A 23,728-nucleotide genomic window follows, 5' to 3' on the forward strand; every position below is an offset into this window, starting at 1 on the left:
GCCATTTTATTTATAATGATGTTATTTATCTCTTGGACATCATCGGTAACCTAAATCATTCGAGGAATAAATATAATTTGACTATAGTGGATGAAATGTAATAAAAGTACAGGACATTGGTTTAAACATGTGACACACGCCTCATCTGCACCAGCCTGAATTGAAGTACTCTTATTTGACATTTCATCAGGCAGCGTTGAGCATCGCTGTCATCTTTGGAAAGTGGCTGCAAGTTCAAGCACATCTAATGCCTCCAGAGCAATCTGTACAACGACTGGTTCCTGACCCTCGACACATCCCCGTCCCTATAATGGTTTCCTCGAGTTGTTTCACCATCTTTCTGTCCGTCTCAATCTCACTTTCTCCTTTTAGCATCCTGTGACATTTCCATGCTGCCTCACTCCCCTTCTTGTTAATGCCCTACAGGACACCGTTAACATTGCTTTTTCAATTTCCTGTCACCGACCAGTGAGTTACATCTGGGCCTTTAGCGAGGGGCTTTCGAAATGTCCAATACGTTCTCACTCAGAACTTTCACCGTAGCACACAGGCACTTTCAGCGTCTTTGACTGTCAGAAGGATGAGGAAAGTAAAAAACATGAAAAGCCACTCAAATCAAGACATAACATCAAAGGGATGACGATCCAGAGATGCTGCTTCCAGATTGCAATTTACAAAGAGCAGTGCAAAAAAATAAACTTGAATGGTGTAAGTGCAGCCTTTACATGTTCATAATTTAACTGTAATGTGTATTTTCTAAGTGTACTAATTATTATTGTTGTAATGTTTCATGCGTGCAATATTTCGTCTTTTATTTTGAAGTCCAAGCTCACGTCTCGTTATGCTGTTCTCGCGTGAGTTAGAGAGCGAGAACATGAGAAGCACCCTCAGAGTAAGATGCACGGATACTTACAGCTCCGTTAGTTTTGTATTCTTATACATATATAAGTTGTGAAGAGAACTGAAGAATACTTCCCTCTGTATACAGAGCATGCAGCCCAACGAGGTATGTTGTTGTGTTTGTATTACTTTTATGTTATTACCTTGCTAGTTATCTCACATGCTGTGCATGTTATTGTGTGTCTAACACGAAACTATGTTTGTCATTTATACTGTTTGTTTGTGTAGTTTTCACGGTGGATTCGGAGGAATAAACCCGTTATGAGAAAGCCACTTGTGTCTGCCTGTGCTTCGAGGGAATTACAAATGGTATGAAAAGAACTAAAGCTAGCCAGAGCGGAAGTTTGCTTCGTGGCTGTTCCTGTGTCCACTGTGAAATTGGTTTGTCTCTTTCATCCTAAAAAAAGCCAATAGATCACAGCACATGATGTAGCAGCTTGTTGTGAAAGCATAGACGAAGAGGCAATTACATGCGCAGCCTCCTGCTACAGTAGGAGTTCGCCGGAGATGATGGTCATGTGAAAAGCCTTCACGTTAGACTTCAAAGTGTCAACGTTTCGATCCAAACAATGATATGAGAACCACTTACAGCATGGGTCGGCAACAGGCGGCCCGGGCCATTGTTGGCCCGCTAGCAATAATATTTGGCCCGTAATTTTGAGAATCAAAAATAAAATATTATTTTGATATTTTTATTTATTTTTTACAACATAGGACCGACAGTCGCACATCAGGGTTTCCGTTAGCCGCCGATCGATCGGCCGCCGGTCCTTATCGGCCGATATTCACTCTTAATAGTTTGATCGGTGCTCTCTATAAAGGCCGATCAGGAGAGCTGGATCTGATCGATATGGTCATAAACGCGAGTGAAGTGTAACCGGACCCGAGAGAGATCAGATCAGCTGCTGAGTCTGATGGAGACACGCAGCCCTGCATGATCACCTGAAGCCCCGCCCACTGTTTAGCGAGCTGCATGAGAAACTAGAGGCTTCTCAATACTCAAATTTCCCCTCCTCGACTCCTCGGTCCTCGGTCCTCTAGTAGTGACCCGGAAATGAATTTCAGCGCGCCATTTTGAAGGACGTCTCATTTCTCTAAATGCACACCGAGGATCGAGCGTCGAGGAGGCTCTCTGGAGGAGCTCTAACCGAGGGTACACTGATGGTTCCTCCACGGCTCCTCCACGGATGCATTTCCGGGAACGGTGGAGGCGTGACGCACGGCCGGACTTATCTCAGCCAATGACAGCTATGCATGCATCCCCTGGATATTATTTTAGAAACTGCTTTCATCGCGTCGCGATGTTTCCAGAGAGAACAGCTGTAAGGTCCATGCAGAAAGCAGAGCAGTGTGTATAATATATATCACTCAGTATAACAGGCCTACTCTCTTTATTTGCTTTAGTTTAGTAGATATCTACAAACAAAGAGTCGATATTTTTCTAAGACCATTGCTTCACATAATAAAATACACAACGGCTTATGCTTTAGGAGCTGTAGGTGTGTGTGGTACAGTGTGTAGGTGTGTGTTGTACAGTGCGTAAATGCGGCGGACAGACGGGTCTCAGTTGGTGTGGTGTCCTCTGCTTACTTTTAATAGGCCTACTTGTAAATACAACTTTTGGCCCGTAATTTCAATTCCCCATTTCAGCGACCAGAGAGAGGGGGGGATATATCCAGTCTCTGATTGTGTTACGTTATTATGAGAGTGCTCTCATACTTTAAATTGTATATATTTATATAAATATATTTGTGTGTGTGTGTCCGCATCTGTAGTCTGTTATTGTCTCATTATACCGCACTCTCAATGAATTCAAAGTAAATATGTGGGGGAACAATATTCAGCTGATCTAACAGAGATACAGCGCTATGACAAAACACTCGACAGCTGATGCAGCTGTTGCCACGTAATAATGAACGGACGTCTCTTTAAAATGACCGCTCAGAGGAGAGGAGTTATCATGTATTTAAACGTCTGCTGCTTCCCCTCCTCGGTCCTCCGCTCGCATCTCCTGTGGGCGGGTCTAAGTCTCGAGGAGGGGAACCGAGGAGGGGAGTCGAGGAGGGGACATTTGAGTATTGAGAAGCCTCTACTGACGGGCTGTCAGGAGAGAGAGGGAGGGAGAGGGGAAAAGAGAGCATCCGTTTCTCCCGTGTTATTATTCAAAGTTAATGTAAACTTTTGAATAATGTACTTCATATACTACAAGTAGTTTGTTTGAATGTAATAATTATGTTGTTTGTGGAATCATTTATTGAAAAATGAATCTGAACTTTTCGATCTGTAACGATTATAAACTGAAGCAATATAAAAATGAGCCCATTAACTGAATTTTAAACATCAGCATATCCGGTCCTAGTCCGGTGATTACCTGCTAACAGAAACTCTGCTACACCATTCTTATTATTATTATTGAAACATGACCGGTAAGTTTCAAATTTGTCCGGTAAAATCAATTCTGTCCCGACATATCCGCTTACATTCATAATGTCAGCGGAGGGAGGGGAAGCGGCGCTGTGGAAGAGCAGAGTGGAGGGAGAGCTGTCATCTTCCCTTTACAAGCTTCAAACATGTATTTATCGTGTGATTTTGGAAATAAAAATGTCATATTCTGAAAGCCAAGACTTTGTTTATTTAAAATCAAACAAAACACCCGATCCCCGAAAAACTATTTTTTTACGCAAATCCACGTTTATTTTGAAATGAGCCGTTGCGAGTTCCGATTGATTTCGATAGAGCGGGTCACATATGGCAAATGTGTGGTTGGGGGGAACCAGGTCAATTAAAGTACTTATTTAACTATTAAATACATTGAGTTTGAGTAAAATACTTGGTTACTGATTAATTTAGGCTATAATATATGAAATTGCAAAGCACAACTGCTGTAATTGATTTATTTTGTCCTTTGGTATTTTTTAAAGGTTTTCAACCTGAAAGAATCCTAATGTGTCCTTGAAAAGTTGAAATAAAGAAAAGGAAAAATGATTCTCTGTTGCCCCTCAAGCCTCTCAAATGTGGGCAAACACTCAAATAAATGCCAATAAAACCCAGAGAACTTGACAATACTTATCAGAATAAAAGTATGTTAAATAACACTGCTAATAACTCTACTTTACTCAGTGGAGGCTCGTCCATTGAGGAAAGGGAGGACCATCCTCCCTACAATTTCAGAGAAAAATAAACTTTGAAGAGAACAATAAATACACCTCAATTTAAAAGATAAGTCTGTTAAAATACAGATAATAGCCCTGGCTTTGGGACTGAAATGGGGCTAGAGAGGACGAGCCTCCCTTTGGGCGGGTCTAGCCAGACTCAGGCTCTGGATTGGGCGCCTATATCATCAGTGAACCAATCAGCGGATCTGACTGCGCATCAGAGTGTTGATGGGGGGGCATATCAGCGATATCAGAGTTCTTTCTGAATCGGGGAACAGGGGCGCTGCGCCCTCTTACCAAAATCAATTCCTTGAATTAGGCTTTGATTATGTTCTGGCCCGCCATCTTGCGGCTCAGCAAAAAATTGGCCCACGGCCAAACTTACTTGCCTACCCCTGACTTACAGTATGGCATAACTCTTAGCAAGTATACAAAAGCTGTAACCACAGATGAATACCAAAGGGATGAATAATAAAGGAAACAGACTTCACCGGCTTCATCTGTAAAGCCATCAGGAAGCGGCAGCAATATTCACCATCCACTTAATCCATGGTAACGATGGATTCCTGTATCTATGGACACGTTACATCACCAATCTTTTATTGAATTATGTGCGTAGACCCTTGACACTTATTGAAATTGAATGCTATTGCTAGGTAGGTGCAGCAGATACACACACTCACACACACACACTCACTCTGCAGCTCTGACGTAATCTAATCATTCTTGCTCTTGGTTCTGGACCAAAATAGACTCGAGGAGGATGACCCTTTTGGCTAAAAGTTCCCTTATTAGTTCAGGAATTCATTTACCTCTAGTTTAATATTGTATGGCTTTCCTCTCCTATGAATACATGGCCAACTAAACGTACTGTCGCTGGTAGACCACAAAGAGCAAAATGCATTTTATTTTGAAAACGTATAGGCGCTGAACACATTTTTTTTCTTAATATGTTACAAAAGCAACACTGCTGCCAATCAAATCTGATCAAACCACACCAACCCTTAGGAGCTGATCAATTGTGTTTGAGGTATATTCATTTATATCCTTTTTAATGGTTGCTATTTGGACACAATCAATACGATTCTATATATTTTTCGTTGAAATTTATGATAAATAGTTGGGTGGAAAAAGAGCTAGCACAGGTTTTTCCTCTGCATGTTTAAGACAAACTGGAACATGCATGTCCGACTGCATAGAGAAGAAGATTTGATAGTCAGTGACGCATGAGCAATTGGATAACTAGGATCCAGTTCTCAACAGACACCAACTATAAAATCTCCTCCTTACTGAGTACAAACTGTTTTTAGTCCCAGCTCTGGTTACAACTCTTCGAATAAAAGTATCCTTTACACAATTTGTTCGTGTCAAAGATGTGTTGTACAAAACAAATATTTAATTTTTGGAAAAATCCTCAAATATCAATAGCTTTATTGAAATGCTGAGAGCTTTTGAAGAGACTGATGAGCATGGCATGCCCTTTTGAGATTGGAAACATTTTCCATGCCAAACAAAGTATTAACAAGCAAAATGTACTAATGTACGGTGACACTGCGGCTCAGGAGGTAGAGCTGCAGCTGCCACCATTAACCAGTTTAGCCCTGAGCCTGTTTTTCAGGTCTCAGGCTCGAAAATGACATTCCCAGAACAAATGACCATATCTTCCCTTCTAAAAGGGTTAAATTAATAATCTTTTTCCTCAATGTAATTATAAACCTGTGAGTTGGATGTAGAAGAGTCAGAACAATATAGATGTTTTTTATTTTAAAGACAATTCAGATTGGACATAGTAAAAAAACTGTAAATTATAGTGTCCGTCCAAAAATATTTTTTACTTATAGTGAATACTACCCTTGGATGATGGTAAGGTAGACTAAAAGCTTTAGGAATCCAAAGTACAACATATAATAAGTACCCTGTATAAATATTGATGCAAAACAAGTGACATTTGACCTTTTTAGAGAGGTTTAGCTAAAAAAAACTCCACCTCTGAGGTGATTTGGGTGGAAATGGGAGTTTTACCGTTTCTCTGGAACCCATTGGTCGATTTTAGTGATTGACATCTCTTTCTGACCGTTAGAGCCAATAGAATCGAAGGGGAATCTCCCCACTCACACACATGGTAAAACAAAAAGGTGTGGGCTTTGCATAAGTAGTTTTGCATCACAATGAAGCTATCTCTAGCTCTGACATCTAGAAACGGAAAAGCAGGTTTATTGCTTATGGATTATCAGAAATCATTTCAAAGGGACACAGACACATTGGATTAACCTATGGACTAACTTCAGCAGCGTTTTTATATATATATTTTATATATATATGCCATTGAAGACGACGTTTGACCAGACTACGACACAGGTGAGCCATGTTAGCATTTTTAGCTACCTAGCGCCACATGTTTTATTTATAAAGTCGCGATTTCGTAAAATTGAGTGATAATGAGGGTACCCTTCGATTCTGTGTCACCTCACGATGTGAAACGATGTGTTGTTGGATGTGCAAAGATAAATAATAAGGTTTTGTGAGTGAATTTCGGTGCAGTCAGCTGTCATTTTTCGCTCGTTGCTAATTCAGAGGCTCAGCGTTAGCATTGTGGGTTTTATTTAAAATAAATAAATAATAATGATCAGTTAGATGAGTTTCTTCCCGTTACATGGATATAAAACATTCATAGTTTATTAAATGAACATGCCCTCAGACACTGTTTCCTGCAAGATGTTGCGGAAGTGCCCCGGTACCGGGGTCTCTCGGGCTTAACAGGTCACCTATTATAGAAAAATCCACTTTTTCAAATCTTTTATACATAAACATGTGTCCCCTCTGTGTAAAGAGATTCTGAAAGTTTCAGGAAAAAAGATTCGCTCACTTTTTGTCCTGATCCATTTATATAATAACCTGTCTGAAAATAAGCTGATCAGATTTTGGCCACTTTATGATGACAACGTTTTTTGGCTTGTGTAACCATTAGCCAATCACCAACCAAGGTAACTATCACATCTACAGCATCTCTGTATAGTACAGTATGTGCATTCACTCTGTCCTAAACTGCTTGTTGGAGCTCCTGCCCCCCCCCCCCCCCCCCCCCTCCCTGTGAGCCCACTGTGCTCTGATTAGTCAGCTCGCCCAGTCTGTTCTGATGAGTCCACCACCGTTACAGCGGAACATCAGTGATTATGTGTTACAATGGCGTTAGCAACCAGAAAATGACACCAGTAATGACAAACAGATGAGAATGCTGCGTGGGTTCTGGGTGCCGTGTTGGCGGGACGTTGCGCGGCTTGCTGCTGCGAGGAGCGGACAGTGTGAGCTGGGTTAATTTCCTGCTTGCTACGTGGGATAAGGGTCCATTTGGGTATGGGCACGTCACTGTACCCAGGAAGCAAACAATGGAAAAAGAGAAATCTCCAACGAGGCGTTCTGGGGCAGCATAGACAGGTATTTTCTGTGTTAGAGTTTTACTCCCTACAGGGTGTACTTTGAGGGTTTGTGACTCTGCAGACCGTTTACATGCATACAAACCTTCATAACACACAAGGGGACGGGTAATAACCGGAAAAGCATGACATGGGACCTTTGATTCAAAAGAGGCAACTGGAAGACAGACTACGTGATATATACAAACAACAAATAGCGTGCGTTCCATTTTCACTCTCGTCCATCGCAGACTGTTTCACAGACTGTTTCACATAACGACTTATCGAAAACATGTTTAGTGCGGTACTGGAAAATGAAAAATAATAGCCGTCTGTCAGTGCCTTCTTCACTTCCGTTTCGCTTCTCATGCACTGATTCGCTAAGCTGAACAGCCAATCAGAGTCATTTATTTTGCCGACAGCCTTTTGCCGACAGCCTCCCGATTCAGCGGAAGGTGTCGGCACGGCCGAAAAGCCACGACGGTGCTGGACAAACCAATCTGAGTAGGGCGACAGGACGCTCATCGACGGCCAGACATCTATCGACGGCCGAAATCGGCCTGGTGTGTCCGGGCCTTAAAGTAACAGACAGAGAATCAGCACTTTTGAAACAGGGCTGAAAAAGAGGGGTTTATGGGATGCTACGATGCATGATCTGTTTGGTATTCAAGCCAACCACTTCAGAGACATGTTTTATATATATCTGATACCTATATCAAAATAATAATAATAATAATAATAAATATATAGGTGAAAAACAGTATAATAGGGGACCTTTAAGAGAGAGTGGTTAGATCCCCAGACCCTGATATTTAACCCCACATTTCTCCCGATGGATCATCAGTGTGTGAATGTTTGGTATGACAGACTCCGCCTCTGTTTGTATATTTAAAAACTGCTTTGAGGGTTTGCAAAGACTGTTAAAGTGCTTTATAAAAGTAGTCTGTCGAAATGTTCCATCCTAGCCTATATTTCTAATCAGTAGACATGCGGAAAACACACGGTAAGCTTATTCCTTTCTAAAGAGTTGAACTGCAGCAAGATAACAATCCCATTGTGTCGGTTATCTTCACAATCACTCTAGCTCCCACTTCACATGTAATCCCTAAATGAGGCTCCATTAGTTTCATTCACAGCACAGTAGATACTGGCCTAGAATGCTGGCTCACAGTGTCACTTGGCAAATCATCGCCTAACCTGTTTTTCACCAGTGTAAACAAGCCTCTGGACTAAACGGTGAGTGGCAGATATAATAGTTTCCTCATCACTGCCCGAGCCCACTGTCATTACGCAGCTCCTCCTCCACGGGAAGACAGATAGCAACATCTGATAGTGTTGTTTGGCTGCCTGTCAAGTTCACTCGCAATCAGACGAAATGCCCTCTTTTAGTCAGGTTTGCGAGCAACATCGAGAACTTTGCTTCATCCGCCATAAATATCCTTAGACATTCCACGCATATGTGAACTCGCAGCCAGACAGTTGGCATGCTCTGTCAGGAACTTGTCAGGATAAGGAGAGAGTGAAAAAAAAACACTTTGAACCAAATGTTAATTTAGTAACTGCAGAGCTGTCTCTGTAACTACTGCTGAATATTAGACTGAACGCCTAATTGCATTTTATTCCAACTGCACGCTGCCAAAAGCTTAATTATTTTCGTTTTACTGTGCAGTCCCGGAAATAATCTACATGGGAACCGACTATGATGCCTATACTTCAAGCACATCTTCGAAATTCAAAACATGGCCAAAATTCGTATTTCCAAGCTAATCTGTTTCATGCATAACAATCTCTGCTGTGAAACCAAACAGTTCATAAATCATTGAGGTGAGTGAGAGAATTGGTTACAAAAAAGGGGAAAAAACAAACTGACGGAGCTCATTATAAAAGATGGATGGATGAAAGGGGAGATAAATCCAAGAGCCAAGAATGGGACAAACGTGATATATTGGGGAACACACCGCTCATATCCAGCGTTCGTGTGCAATGGTGGATGTCTTTTGATGCCAAGCACCTATTGGAGCCCAGACAGTATTTCTTTGTTCATTCATCCATCTACCCAATCATTGACTAAAAAGCAAGAGACTTGAGAACTGAATCCGCCTCTCTTTGGCTCCCATACTAAATGGAAAGTACTCCGGTTTACACCGATGACTTCAAGTAGAAATCCTCTCTTTTATTCACCACGGATTATTTTGGGAAAGGTGACGTCTCAATCACTGGCCCGACTTTGGCTTTATAAAAAAGTCCCTGTAAATCTCCCTGCACTGATTTAAGGCCAAAGAGTGGCATCTGAGCCCGAGCAACCCATGCTACATTATTCAGCACTGTTCCCAAGCCTGTCTCATTAAGGATCCTGGCTATGGTCCATGCCTCTGTGTATGACGCTTTCAGTGACAGATCTGTTGCCAGCTCAGTACAAACAGGCACAGGCCCAGTGTAAACCCCACCGAAGATCCCGCTTCGTCCCCTTCCAAACCTGGCAAAAGCAAGACTCCAGTGTGACAAGCACCAGCCAAACAGCAAACATGAACTCAACTCCAAGTCACCAGTGTTTTGCCCTCCAGATGGTAGCAAGTCGGAAAGGTAGGATTTGTTTTCTGACCTGAAAAAAAGTTGTCTTTTCTCGTGGGTGGGAAAAGTTTTCTCCAACTCACTGATACGCATGATCTCGTATGCACATGACTTCCAAGTTCCAACATGGCATGTTTTTAAATGCTACATTAGTTTGTTCAATTACACTTTCCGGTTCTTCCTAACAGTTACACTCTACCACAGGGGTCCAATTTCCCCCCCCCCCCCCTCTGCTGCCTAAATGATGACGTGTTTTACACTTTCAACCGCCAACCATAGCGATAATGTCACATTAGCCCCCCCAAGTTAAAGTTTTGCTCTGGTTAAAAATTCAATCCAGGCAATTCCCCAGCCCATAGCCCGACCTCAGGTGGATTCCATTCCAAACAAATTGACTGCCACCACCCCAGAGATTTAGCAAAATCAAAGATGTATCTGCATGAGTGCACAGTTTGCCACATTTGACTGACGTAGTGCGAGAGGAGGCTATTTGCCTTCTGCATCAGTGAGAATTTCATTTAGCGAGTGGACAGAGGTGGGAGACGCACGCTGACCTGCCAAGTGAGGGGGACAGGTGACGATCACGGCCCTGCACAGGAAAGTGTTGGTGGTGGTGCTAACCCGGGCCCACTCTGCATCCTGTTTGAACACACACAAATACAGCTTTGTTTAATAAGCAAGTTGCATGTGTTAGTACATCACATCCTCTCTGCTGTGGTGGAGCTTTAAGTGTGATTAAGTGACTGATTTTGGACACATTTATTCTAATATGGTATGCACAAATTGTATTTAACTTAATTAGTACACTTTTTCGAGTAGCTGACCCGATATATAAGTATCTTAATTGTCCATGTTTTAAATTGCATTGGCTAAATTGTTCCACTTTAGGGCAAACAAAATCAGCATGTCTGCATACTTTTCATTAAAGGTCCCCTATTATACTGTTTTTCATCAATATATTATAGGTCTCAGATATATACAAAACATGTCTCTGAAGTGTTTGGCTCCAAATACCAAACAGATCATGCATTGCAGCATCCCATAATCCCCTCTGTTTCAGCCCTGTTTCAAAAGTGCTGATTCTCTGTCTGTTACTTTAGATGAAAATAAGGAGCCACTCCCCACGCCCCTCAGAGAGAGATTTGGTTACAAAGAACACAATGGTGCTCTAGGAGGAGATTCAGGTGATAAGGTGGGGGGGGTGTTACCTTGGTTGGTGATTGGCTAATGGTTACACAAGCCAAAACATCGTTATGACATCATAAAGTGGCCAAAATCTGATCAGCTCATTTTCAGACAGGTTTTTATATAAATGGATCAGGACAAAAAGTGAGCGAATCTTTTTTCCTGAAACTTTCAGAATTTATTTACACAGAGGGACACATGTTTATGTATAAAATACATGAAAAAGTGGATTTTGCATAATAGGTGACCTTTAAACCTTGAGCTTCTTATGAATTAATTCCTGACATGCCAAAATAACTTACAGCACAAATCCAGCTACTGTGTTAATTCATCATTGACTGAAAGTGAAGGAAGATGGCTTGAGATATGTATACATTCAACATAGTTCCATAACGTTTAGTATTTTTAATATGTTACATTATGCTAAGCAAAAGAGATATTGTAGTATTTTATGAAAACGTAAAAAAAATAGAGGTGGGTTAATGACATTGTGTTGGAAAGATGTTCTACTTTATTTCACTGGAGCTTTTCATCACCAAACATAAGCCTCTGGTGGTAATTAAAACTCACAACAGAACGTCGCTGTGCAACATTGAAAGCTAATCTTTAGATACGGCTAGATATTTTTGGATGCTGATAATTATGAGTTTAAAAAAATTGTATTTCTATCTCTTTTGACTCGAATCCAGATAACTTTATTCTGAAAGGAACATTTATTCAGAAGACATTAGACCAGTGAAACCCTTCTGTAACCCTTCAGGAGTTCATGTCGTCCCACCACTGTAACTGTAACTGCTCTTTAAAGCAGACACTGTTTGCTAATTGTAGAGATGGCGAAGCTACTGACATTTGCTTGAGCTTTCCTCAAAGTCTCAAGGAACAAAATGTGAGTTAGCTTGTCACACAATATGTGTTAGCCCTGTGATAGACTGGCAAAGTGTGAAGGGTGTCACTGCTGTGCATGTCCGGACACGCTACAGCCTCCTGTTACCCTAAATATTATTGCATATAGACATGTGCAACTAACTATGTTTAATATAAGTGATTCAACTGCAAATAATTGTATTGGTGAATAGTTTTCCAAAAACATGGTGACTTCTTGTAATAGCTTATTTGTCCAACTAACAGTGTAAAATATAAAGTTATTATTTGATCACTCACTCAAAAAACTAAACTAAAAGTAGATATGACATTCTAAGTGTTAATCAACACATTGTTTGAGCACTAATTACATTTCAGAAAATATTTGCCTCACAATTCCCCAAAACTTAGGATGACATCTGTTCATTTACACGCAGTATTTCTTCCAATAAATGACCAGAACTAAAAAAGAATTGCTTTACTGTGATATAAACCATACCAAAAATAATCAATTAAGAGCCCGCAGTCAGTTAATTCTCTGCATCTTTGCTTGATTAATGACACAAACTTAAACATTGGTTATTAAAAATGGGTTAAAGCCCTTGACTTTAGGATGCATGGAGCACTTGGTCTCTCAGCTGAGGATGAGGCGGACAGTGCCTTCACAGCAGACAGCCTGTTCCTCAGTGAGGAAGCTGTTATCTCTGCGTCGGGCCTCATCAGTCCCTGAGTGAGCTGTTACTGTACTCTACCTGCCATATGGCCGTCACAGCAGAGCCCAGCCGTACGTTCTTGAACCCGACGCGTTCTGCCAGACACTGAGAAAGCTGCTGGGTGCCTCCCTGTGGAGACACAGACACTGCAAATTAAAATCAATTGATACCTCCAATGGGCAAAATGCCTGAAGAATAATGATTTATTAAACTCATTAATAAAACCACAAACCCATGATGGGGACTAGAGAGCTATGCAGATAATCCAGTTATATATGTACCAATTCGTAAGCATCTTCACCTCAGACATCTGCCGGCCTCAGAACTGGCTTCTAAGAGGATTTGTCAGTGACGTGTACAGTACCTTCATTAGCCTTGATTTGTTAACTGATAAGACTTCTCACATCTGATGCTGCTTCACACGGGCCCTATTATTATTATCGTCAGGTTACTATTTTATTTTTTTCTTGACTGTGACATGTTTTCATGCTTTAATGTTCAAAAAGGTCTTTATTTTTCTCATACTGCCTGTGCTGCAGCACCTATTTTCCCCCTCTGTCTGAAACCAGAGCCCAGTCTGCTCTGATTGGTTAGCTGGCCAGCTTAGACTATCCTTTACAATGTTTTTGGAGCGCTAGCAAATAGAGGAGAGTGTTAGTGATGTCACTATGTCACAGCAGTAAACAAAGGAGTCCAATGGGAGGGTAACTGTGGGATTTTAGCCTTTACAGACCATTTACATGCACACAAACCTATTAAACATTACTGGAAAGGGAACCCCACCCCCCCCAAAAAAAGCATAATAGGGCCCCTTATGTGTTTAACCTGCTTGTGTTTTTGTCTGTTTATACAGTTTTTAACCTTTTTTGGAATATTTTATGAATTCTAAGTAGACCTTGGGTGTTATGAATTATCATGACTATTATTATTATTATATACCACATCTGTGTCATTACCATTCATGCTTGGTGAAATGTCCTAATAGAAAATACCTGAAGATAAAAAAAAAAGTAGCAGAACTTTTCTAAAACGCAGTTATAGATTATTGCCATCATCTTTTTCTTCCCTTTATGGCCTGGAGCCTTTCTTACACTCCAACAGTCTGAGAGAGAAAGTTCAGAAGCAATAGCTTAAAACAAACTAAAACAATATGGAACCATCACTTCCATGCTGAGGGAGCTCATAGAAAATAGGAAATCCAATACAAGTCCACAGCACCAAGTGTTTAAACTTTTCCAATCGATGGTGTTTCTAGGTCAACAAGGAAATGGTGGGACAGTGTTTGAACGAGATATAGAGAGGCTGAAGTGATAGTCTAGAAAATAACTCCTGTCTCACAACAGCCCTCGACTCAACAACATGCACTTTGGGAAGGATAGAAGCTGCATACCTTTATCTTTAGCTCTTGTGCACAACCTGGAGTGCTCTCCAGCAGAGCCAGTAGCCCCCCCGCTGCTGCAGCAAACATGAGGAAGAAGAGGAAGGACATCTGGGACGGCTCCATGCCAAAGAGGGACCTGCTGCACAGTCCCATCTCCTCTTTTAGTTCTGACAGGAAGGAATGAATGAATCACACATGCAGTAATGAAGTGTTCTGACAAAATGACCGTGTTACCTTAGTTACTGTAACCAATACATTGTGTCAAAACTAATGTATCCTGTCATTGACCCGTGAATAAACCAAAGACATTGCATAAAGACACCTGAAAGGATTAATTCATTTCATCAAGACAATATGTAATTACAGTCTCAATATATTATCCCAATTTGATGTCTTAAATGGATTAGGCTTAAATAATACTAATTTAAATACTGAATTACTCTAAGGTGGGTGATTCTCACGAACTTGGTGTAACATGAGCCAAAACAGTTCGATGCAGATTTTGAAAATAATTGTTCTCATTAGTATCAACCAGGTTCTAAATGAACTAGCCCTAGTAAAAGAAAAGTTCTGTATATGTTTTAAAACACATTTTTAGAGAGTTTTAACAAGTCATTGACCAAATAAATTCATTACCGTAACACATTTTCAATTGATGATAACTGAATATTTGAGTAAATGTTTGGCATTTTATTTTTTAACGTATGCTGCTGTCAATAGTCACAAGTAGTCACATAGTGTAATAATTCAGGTAAATATATAATAATATAATAATTTTAGTTATTAACTTCATTACCGTAACACAATTTTATGTTCCACACATTGACTTTTACTGTGGTGTAAATTGTACAATTGATTGAAAAAAGACAATTTTAAAATATGAACAGACATACCAAACATTTCCTGTACAAAATGAAAATGTGAAGGTTTTCCATATTCCTATCAACATATTAACTTATTAAGGAAGTGTTATGGTAATGAACAGAGCATGTCGGTAATGAAAAGCTTTTGTTATGGTAATGACCTTACATGGAGAAGAGATATACTATTGCTTTATAAATACTTTCCCTTTACGTATATATTCACACACACACAATTTTGAATTGCACCGTTACTTTTATATACTGTCTCTTTACACACACAATAGACAATAGTAACGTAACGTTTGTTACATGATACATAATGTACCTGTATAACATCACCGCTGCCGGCAGGGACATCGCTCCTTGCATGGTCCTTGGAAAATGCGGTAGTGTTTTTCCACTCTAAACTTTTCCAGGGCTCTGTAGAAGTCAAACTGTTCAATGGGTGGTCCTTCAATGCAGATTCAGTCGAGATTTTCTGCTTTTATTCTTGCCCTGCCCTTGGTCTTTATGCGATTTTGAATGCTGAATCCACGTCCGCACCGCACCGTGCTCATTGGAATGACCGAGATTGCAGCCAGGAGCTTTGTGGTTTCAGGTAGGAAGCCAGCATGTTGTGTAGCCATGATCTTCACCAACTCCTGGAAGGAATTGTTGCTGTAGTTTGCATGGACCAGCTCCTTAAAAGGTGACCACTCTGCGCTGCAGGTGTCCGTGTCAACGATAGGTTCCCGTCCCGCTGGGCACAAGTGATCCAGGATGGTCTGCATCTCATCGCGTCCAAATCGCGCACGTTCAGTGTTGTCCCGTGGCAGACACCATGGGTCAAATATGCGAAAAGCGGAAAAGAGGCCGATGTCGGGGAAACGATCTTCAATATTCTGGATGAGGGTGTCGAGGAAGCGCTGCCTTACACCATCCACGGCCTGCCGCATCGCCCTGGTGGCCTTTATCTTTTCTCCCTTAAAATACATCTCGCCGTTTTTCTCCACAATGTTGGCCAAGAATTCTTGGAATTTTAGGCCGCCTTCATCTCCAATCTGCATGGCTCACAGCGCATTGATCGTTGAGGTTACAGCAGGCTGAACGTCATCAGTGTCCAGGATGACATGCATTTCTTTAAGCCGTGCTTGCCGAGAGCTGCTGTTGGAGAAGTATCCATAGATGCTGCCCACCGTCCTCTGGTAGCGCTGGAGGGATGGAATCGCCACAGCAGCCTGCTGGGCACACAAGTTTAGCTTATGTGCAGCGCAGTGTGTGCCACCGATGGCTGGGTTTTCCCTTTTTAAAACGCGCCCCGAACCCATTTTCTCTTCCAGTCATAACCGCTGCCCCATCTGTACGGACGCCAGTTATGTCGTTCAGGTCGATGTTGTAATTTTGCAACTGCTCCTTAATGGTTTGCGTTACGGTAGCAGCGTCGCATGCATTATCTTTGTGTTGCACAAGTAGTGGGTTTCTAAGTCACCGTCATTTATTAGGTTAACATATGTGCAAAGAAGCTTTTCCACCGAAATGTCCGTGGACTCGTCAGTCATGAGCCCCTTGAATGTTGAGTTATTTAACTTTGCAATGAAATCCTCCTTCAGCACATTACGGCGCACTGCATGTCCTGCACTATGTCGTTGTGAGGGCGTTCTCTGAAACTCGCAGTTCTGCCAAGGTTTCACATCCCTGCAGAATGCACAGTTCATTCAAGCTTTTGTTTTTGTGTGTCAGCAACAGTTCTTTTGCCAGGTAATACACGTTCCTCTTGGCCGCAATTACCGCCTTTGATCTGGCACAGACCATTCGATTAACGGCCACTTGAATGTTGTTTCTCCGTAAATGCTGTGCATCTAGCACTGCTTTGTGATCCACCCCCTTTATGTGCATCTCTATAGTCTTCACCCTGAAGTTGGACGTCCCCGAGGTGAACACGTTGTGCTTTTTTTCCCTTACACATAGTGTGCAATACATTTTATGACTTTGTTTATTATAGCACAACCACGGGAACTTCATTTTCCAGGTCCCGACAAACTTCCTTTTGTTGTGGCTGACCGGTTTCTCTTCGTGGCTTACGGGTGTAGAAGTGACATTGTCAGATGGCGTAGGCTCTGGATGGGGTGGGAGGCTAGATGACGACAACTCCGGCCCCGGGGCACCTGCACGGGCGGGGGATGCTGGCGGAGACTAGGATGGCGGCAACTCAGGCTCGGGCTGAGAGCCAACGGCAAGGCTCGCTGGCAGTACACTTTTTTCCGTCACAGGAACCGGCTTTGTTGGCGGCGAAAAAAATCCCACCAGCCTCCTTTGCCCCTCCAACAGAGGGATGTCATTTTCCTTTTTGTCATTTAAACCAGGGGTTCCCAAAGTGTGGGAAGGTGAGCCTCCCCTCAGAGAACATAATCACAGCCGCGCCCCCCCTCCCAATTATTATTGCTATTATTATTGTTGCTATAATGCAGGGGTATTCAATTGCATTGCAAAGAGAAAATGTAAGGTGAGAAAATGTCATAAAATGCTCTGTTTTCGCTACCTTCCTATTTTTTGATTGGCTGAGCGTCACCTCCTTAAAACATTAAACAATAGCTTTTTTAAACCTCTTTATCTTTATGTTTTAAACATGTTGAGGTTAAGGATGGCAGCTTCCTCATACGTTGCACTCGGAGAGAAATAGTTGAGACGGAGATGTCTTTAGCAGCAGGGAGGAGTAACGTTTCACCAATGTTGTGAGGTTTACCTGTCTTAGTTATCCGTAACGCCACTCGGTATGATGCTTCGGTTGCCTTTGTATTCACAGTGCTAAATGTGTCAATGACATTTTTCTGTGACTGCAATTCCTTGAGCTTCCGGTCAAAAAACTCCTGTGGCTTGGTCACCAAACATGGGTGTTTCGTCTCAATATGACGCCGGAGTTTACATGGTCTCATACTGTCATTAGCTCGCACCTCGTTGCAGATAACACACTGTGGCAGTGGAGTGTCATCAGGACCGGTCCATGAACATCCTAGCTTCAAATAATCATTGTCATACTTCCTTCGTTTTCTGACAGACGCTGTCTCCTCTCTCACTTTAGGTAACTTCACTAAAAATCTATCCATATTTTGCAGCTCGCATAAAGTTAGCTGAAGTTAACTAGCTAGATTTCACTGTTTCTCTTTATTTTTTTCTGGCGGCTGCGCCTCCCTTGAAGCTCTCTGGAGCCCCCCAGGGGAGGCGCGCCTCACACTTTGGGAACCCCTGATTTAAACGATAAAAATTGTCGATCTTCTCTCGGATAAATCTTTTTTTTGGGCCGCTTCGGCTCGAGTTGAGGGCGCTCCGAGCTGAAAAAGGGCATCCAATGAAGGCAAGACGGCCCCCTGGTGGAAACACTGGCTCAGTCTCTCTCTCTCTGTCTCTCTCTTTCTCAGTCTCTCTCTTTCTCTGTCTCTCCCTCTTTCTCACTCACTCTCTCTCTCACACACACAATGTGAAGATGTCCTGTTCTAACCTCTCTCTTTCCTTCCTTATGTATCTGGGTTGCTGTACACTTTCTCTCTGTGCTTCACCACCCTCACCTTGGAAGCTGCCCTTTTCCTTTCCACCTTTTCTGAACTTAATTTCAAGAGGGATTCAGTATTCATTAAATAAATTAGATTCAAATAATATATATAAATTATTTATTTATAGTTAAAGCTCACCATACATAGCTGCACACATTTCTTTCATTACCGCAACAATTTTGTTCATTACCGTAACAGCCTATATGACATGGCAATGAATGCAGAGCATTACGGTAATGAATGACCATAACACTAGCTAGCATAATAATTAGCATAGCCATGATGCTACAAAAGAAATATTTGCACTATCATTCTGGCTCTATAAAAGCAACTTTTCTATTGATTTTGGAATCAATAACTTTAAAAAAAACATTATATAATACCCCATTACGGTAATGACAGTTAGTAGTGTACACTGGGGTGTCAGTAAATTGAATCTTTAACATATCTATAGCTTAACCTTGAAAAGACATCTTACCTTGTAGCTATCTTGCATCTTCTCTTCCATGCAATGCATCATGGGTAAAAAAAAAACTAATTTAAACAAACAGGAATTGTAATGGGGCCAAATAGGCAGTGCATCGGTAATGAACTTCACATGCTCCGGACACACATATTAATCCAAAAATATTTTAATTCATAAATCTTAGACCCAAAATAATTATATTACCAGTAAGAATGTACCATTTCAACAATTTTTTGTATTTATGTATGTATTAAATTGTGCAGATTTATTGTGATATTTTGGGGTTAAATGTAAAAAAATAAACTCCGGACGCATTACGGTAATGAATTTCTACATGGAAAAATGGTGAAAAAAATATGAATTACTACCTCAACTACAAAAATAGCAATAGTACCACATACAATACACAATGCAGTTTGATATAGAATTGATTATTTTGATTATTTTTGTAATTTTGTCTGTCAATTCCTCACAGACATGACCAAAGGTGGTTTCGTGAGAATCACCCAGAGATGAAACAATTAGTTAATCAACAGAAAATTGTTATCCTCAATTATTTATGTCATTCATCACATGAATCTAACTATAGTTGAAGCCTATCAAATTTGTATTTGTAGTACTTTGGTACTGTTCTGTATCATGGTAAATGTACTATATTTTTAATTGTATTGTCTTATTGTGAGGAATTTCTGTTCTGACATATTATTATAGTGGGTAAAATGTGTTGGTGAATCAATTTGCACTAACACTTGTATTGTTATTTAATTGTATCTATGGACTAACCAGCGTGGCTCGAAGAATGGCATGAGAACTTTAATCCACTCGTGAATATGTCAACAAATAATTAATGAAACTTTTAAAAGGTTCCAGATGATGAATGCTTATGATCACTAAATTGAAAGTCTTTGTTACTCACCATGATTCGCCAACCTTGGAAACATTGTCAAAAGAGCAAAATGGAGTAAGTTTTGTTTGAAAGTACTCTTAAACCTAACCTGTAGTCCAGGCTTGTTCGTCAATGTACGATTGCAGAGTCATACTGTCCAGTTCCACAGCACCGGGAGTCATTGAAGGATCCTGGACGCACACTGTGGCAAGCAATCTGTCAATCTGAGTAAAAAGTAGTCAATACAACACACTCACACACAATGCTTTACCACTGTGAAGCAAAAAGATCTCATTGATCAAAACAAGAGTAGTTGGAGGCTGCCAAACATGGTTCTGACAGGGCTCCGTGCCCCATATTCTCTACCTCCCGCTGCTCCTCTCAGCACTGATCCTGGCCAGAACATTTTGTAGTACTTGCTATGCTATGAATATACATGTGTCCTCAATCACACAGCACCCAGTATTATAAATGTTAAATACCACTACAACGTCCATTTTTAATGTCAATTAAGTTGATTATAAAAATAAAGTGTTGTAACAATTAGCTTCAAAAGTAATATGGTATACCTGCTGATGTATATTATTGTATACCTGTACATTTACAATACAATACAACTTATTCATTAATAATAATGCTGCAAAATGGTTATGGAGCGAAACAAGGATAGTGACCGAACAGTCTTGTCAACATTACATTGACCGAAATTTGAATCTTTAGTTGAAATTACTTATATAGTTGTACCGATAAATGTGCTGGTATTCACATGTTATCCATCTGTACCTTGATCTGTCTGTATAGTTGTTGTTGTTGTTGTTGTTGTTGTTGTTGTTGTTGTAATAGAGACTTTGTAATGTTAGTGTAATGTTTTTATAATCTCTTTTGTTTTTTAGATCAATGGATTTGTATGCATGGTCGTTTTTTAAACTAGGGATATGTTCAGATCCTCCGCTTCACATCAGGATCCTGATCTCCCTGTCGGCTTTTCTGATGGCGAAAAATTATGTTTGTCTTCTATGGCTTACATTAAATTGCCTGACTTTTTTCTACATACTGATTTGACTGCACATAGTCCCTTTTTTCTCCTTAGCAGTGGTCTGTTTGCGAGAATGTACAACCTCTGAAATGTCTAAACTGACCAATCAGAACTGAGTATTCAGCAAAGCAGTGTAATAATATAAACATAGATACTTTAACCACTTATCAACTATGTATGATATTTTGTGGTATTGTATTGATACCTATCAGTCATTTCTAGGTTTTCAAAGGATAGTCTCTCTAGTCAGACGTCTGCTCACCTTCCACAGGAGCTGGGTCAGGTCCATCAGCACCAGCGGGGACAAAGCAGGGATACTAGTGCTGTAGGTGCGAACTTTGGCGCCTGGACCCCCCATGTGGTGCACCTTCTTGCCAATACTGAATTGCGGATAGGTCTCTAAGCCCAGCTCCTTTATGAGCTCCAGGATGTGCGTTTGAGTGCTGAAAGAGAGAGTAAGTAGTTATCATGCTATTTGTTTGCCATGAATTAAGGGTGTTATGTGAACATGTATCCATCTATTCTGATAGTAGAGTGTGCACAACACTGCTTGAGTGAGCCTTTGCACAACGAAAAAAAACCTGCCAACATGTTGACATGAAGCAACTGAGAGATGCTCTTTCCTCTTCCATTAAAACGTCTTCAAAGTGCTCTTGAACAGTGTTCTTCTATTTGGGTTGCCAAGAGCTGACTGCATGTGTTATCCTACCAGCGAGACGCCTCCTAGATAAAAAGGTTTGATGGCTTGTTACTTTCAGAACATTTCTGAATCGTGACTAAAACTTCCCAGAAACATCCTTCTTTCAAACAAGACTTTAGACGAGTAACCGTTCAATAAATTGTTCTATGAAAACTTATGAGAGATTTAACTGTTGTGAGATGGACTGGTAGAGGTAGTTGCTATAAAAGTGTTTTTACATCAGTTTGTCAGGCTGGAACAGCGAGGAGACAATGTTCCATGAGATAATGAAAATAGACAGGTTCAGCTGATGTACGCAAGAACCATTAGAGAGAAGCACGTTTGCCGTGTTAGCAAACTTTCCATGATTAACAGACTCTGTAGTGCTTATAGTGGATCTCCATTACATGTAGACAGTGGTGGAAAGTAACTTAGTACGGTACTTGTACTTTACTTGAGTATTTCCACTTTATGCTACCTTATACTTCTACTCCACTGCAATTCGGAGGCAATATCGTACTTTTATCACTATGTATTTATCACTACTTACTTTTTACATCTAAAACACATTATATGCTCATATGAAACAATTCAGTATACTTATCAATTGAATATTTGATAAAGTCTCTACAATTGGCTCAACAAATAACGGGATCAAAATGCGTTTACATAAAACAGGATGATCATTATTTAATAATAAAATACTTTGAATGAGCGATAATTGGTACATGCATTTCTGATACGTTGAATACCTTTGGCTTATATAGTAGGCTACTTCGACACTTTATGTTACTGAAAGGGGCCATTGTGCAAAATTAGTAATTTTTATTTTTGTTCTTTGAATACATTTTGATGCTGATACTTTTGTACTTTTACTCCATCAAGAGTATTAGTATGAGTACTTAATCCACCGCTTCCTTTAGCCGTCATTTGTTTACCTATCATTGTGTAAATCTAACAAAGACAACAATCACATTACTTACATATCCATGTCATCCATTTATGAATACTTCCAAATAGAAAAAATTCATTCCGGTAAGAGTTGGTAATACAATAAGCAGCACTGCATCAAAGCCTTGAAACTACAATGCCAACTTCCAAGCATTGAACAATACAAATCCCCATTATATTTGTTTCACAGTTAATTGTATAAACCATGTATTCGTCACTGTGCCCTTGAATCTATCTATGACTCATTTTCAAATATTTCCAGCTTTTACAATTTTTTTCACAAGTAACCCTACTTAAGACGTTCTCATAAATGGGCAATTATGGTATACAGTAAGTGACCATCATACATTTTTACCCATTTATCTTTGACTGGTTCCAACGCAGCCCCATTGTCCAGTGATAATGCTGTCTGCTGCACCACTTGGCCTGAGTCATTAAGTACATTGTTACATCATGTATTGTAGATTTGGCCCACCCTAATGATTTCCTCAAAGTTTCTATGCACTTATTTATATGATAAAAAGGGTAACAAGTATGACATTTATTTCCATTTGATTCTATCAACTCACTCCAGAATCTATGATTTTACACGTGTGCCATATTCAGCGGACCTCTGCACCATCTCAAGTGCTAATAAATCAAAGTCTTATTATTAGCAAATTTCTCTAGTCAATTAAGAAAATCCTTGTAATACATAGTTTTACAAATAAAAGATATCCCTGAAGTGACTCTTAAAAAGTTACATTAGCCTAGCATGCTAACATGTCTATGACTCCTATTTTTGTTATTCCAGTAGTTTTTCTTCCTTACCTTCCTATCCACTGCCCTCCAAAGTCCCAGCGATCGACTCCACTAGCTGCCGGTATTTCAGTGGACACTGTGCGACCTCCCACCCGATCTGCATGGAATACCACGCATGATTTTGTAAGAGGCATACCTCTTTTCAACAATTTCACAGCTGAAAGAATCCAGTATAAAATGACTCGCATTTCAGGTCATCATTTTGCTTTCAATTCCACAAACCTTTTCCTTCCAGTACCAGTATTCTGAACTTGGCATTCCTTTTTCTGAGCAAATGAGCTGCACTCAGCCCAGATAGCCCGGCGCCAACAATAATAACGTCCCAAATGTCCGCAGTCAT

At 40.6% G+C, this 23,728-nt stretch overlaps 1 protein-coding gene across 1 annotated transcript in view; it reads right to left on the minus strand.

Moving 5' to 3' along the window:
* The window catches only part of si:ch211-127i16.2 (probable flavin-containing monoamine oxidase A), a 65,304-nt gene extending 41,576 nt beyond the window's left edge, over positions 1-23,728 (minus strand). Inside the window, exons 1-7 of the mRNA XM_034229495.1 lie at positions 23,611-23,728; positions 23,398-23,485; positions 21,220-21,400; positions 20,031-20,145; positions 14,189-14,346; positions 12,838-12,927; positions 10,594-10,678 (exon numbers count right to left, since the gene is read on the minus strand). Coding sequence (XP_034085386.1) covers positions 10,594-10,678; positions 12,838-12,927; positions 14,189-14,346; positions 20,031-20,145; positions 21,220-21,400; positions 23,398-23,485; positions 23,611-23,728 — 835 coding nt within the window. The remainder of the gene's footprint in view (positions 1-10,593; positions 10,679-12,837; positions 12,928-14,188; positions 14,347-20,030; positions 20,146-21,219; positions 21,401-23,397; positions 23,486-23,610) is intronic.

Source organism: Gymnodraco acuticeps, unplaced genomic scaffold (assembly GCF_902827175.1).
Source record: "Gymnodraco acuticeps unplaced genomic scaffold, fGymAcu1.1, whole genome shotgun sequence".
Taxonomy (NCBI): domain Eukaryota; kingdom Metazoa; phylum Chordata; class Actinopteri; order Perciformes; family Bathydraconidae; genus Gymnodraco; species Gymnodraco acuticeps.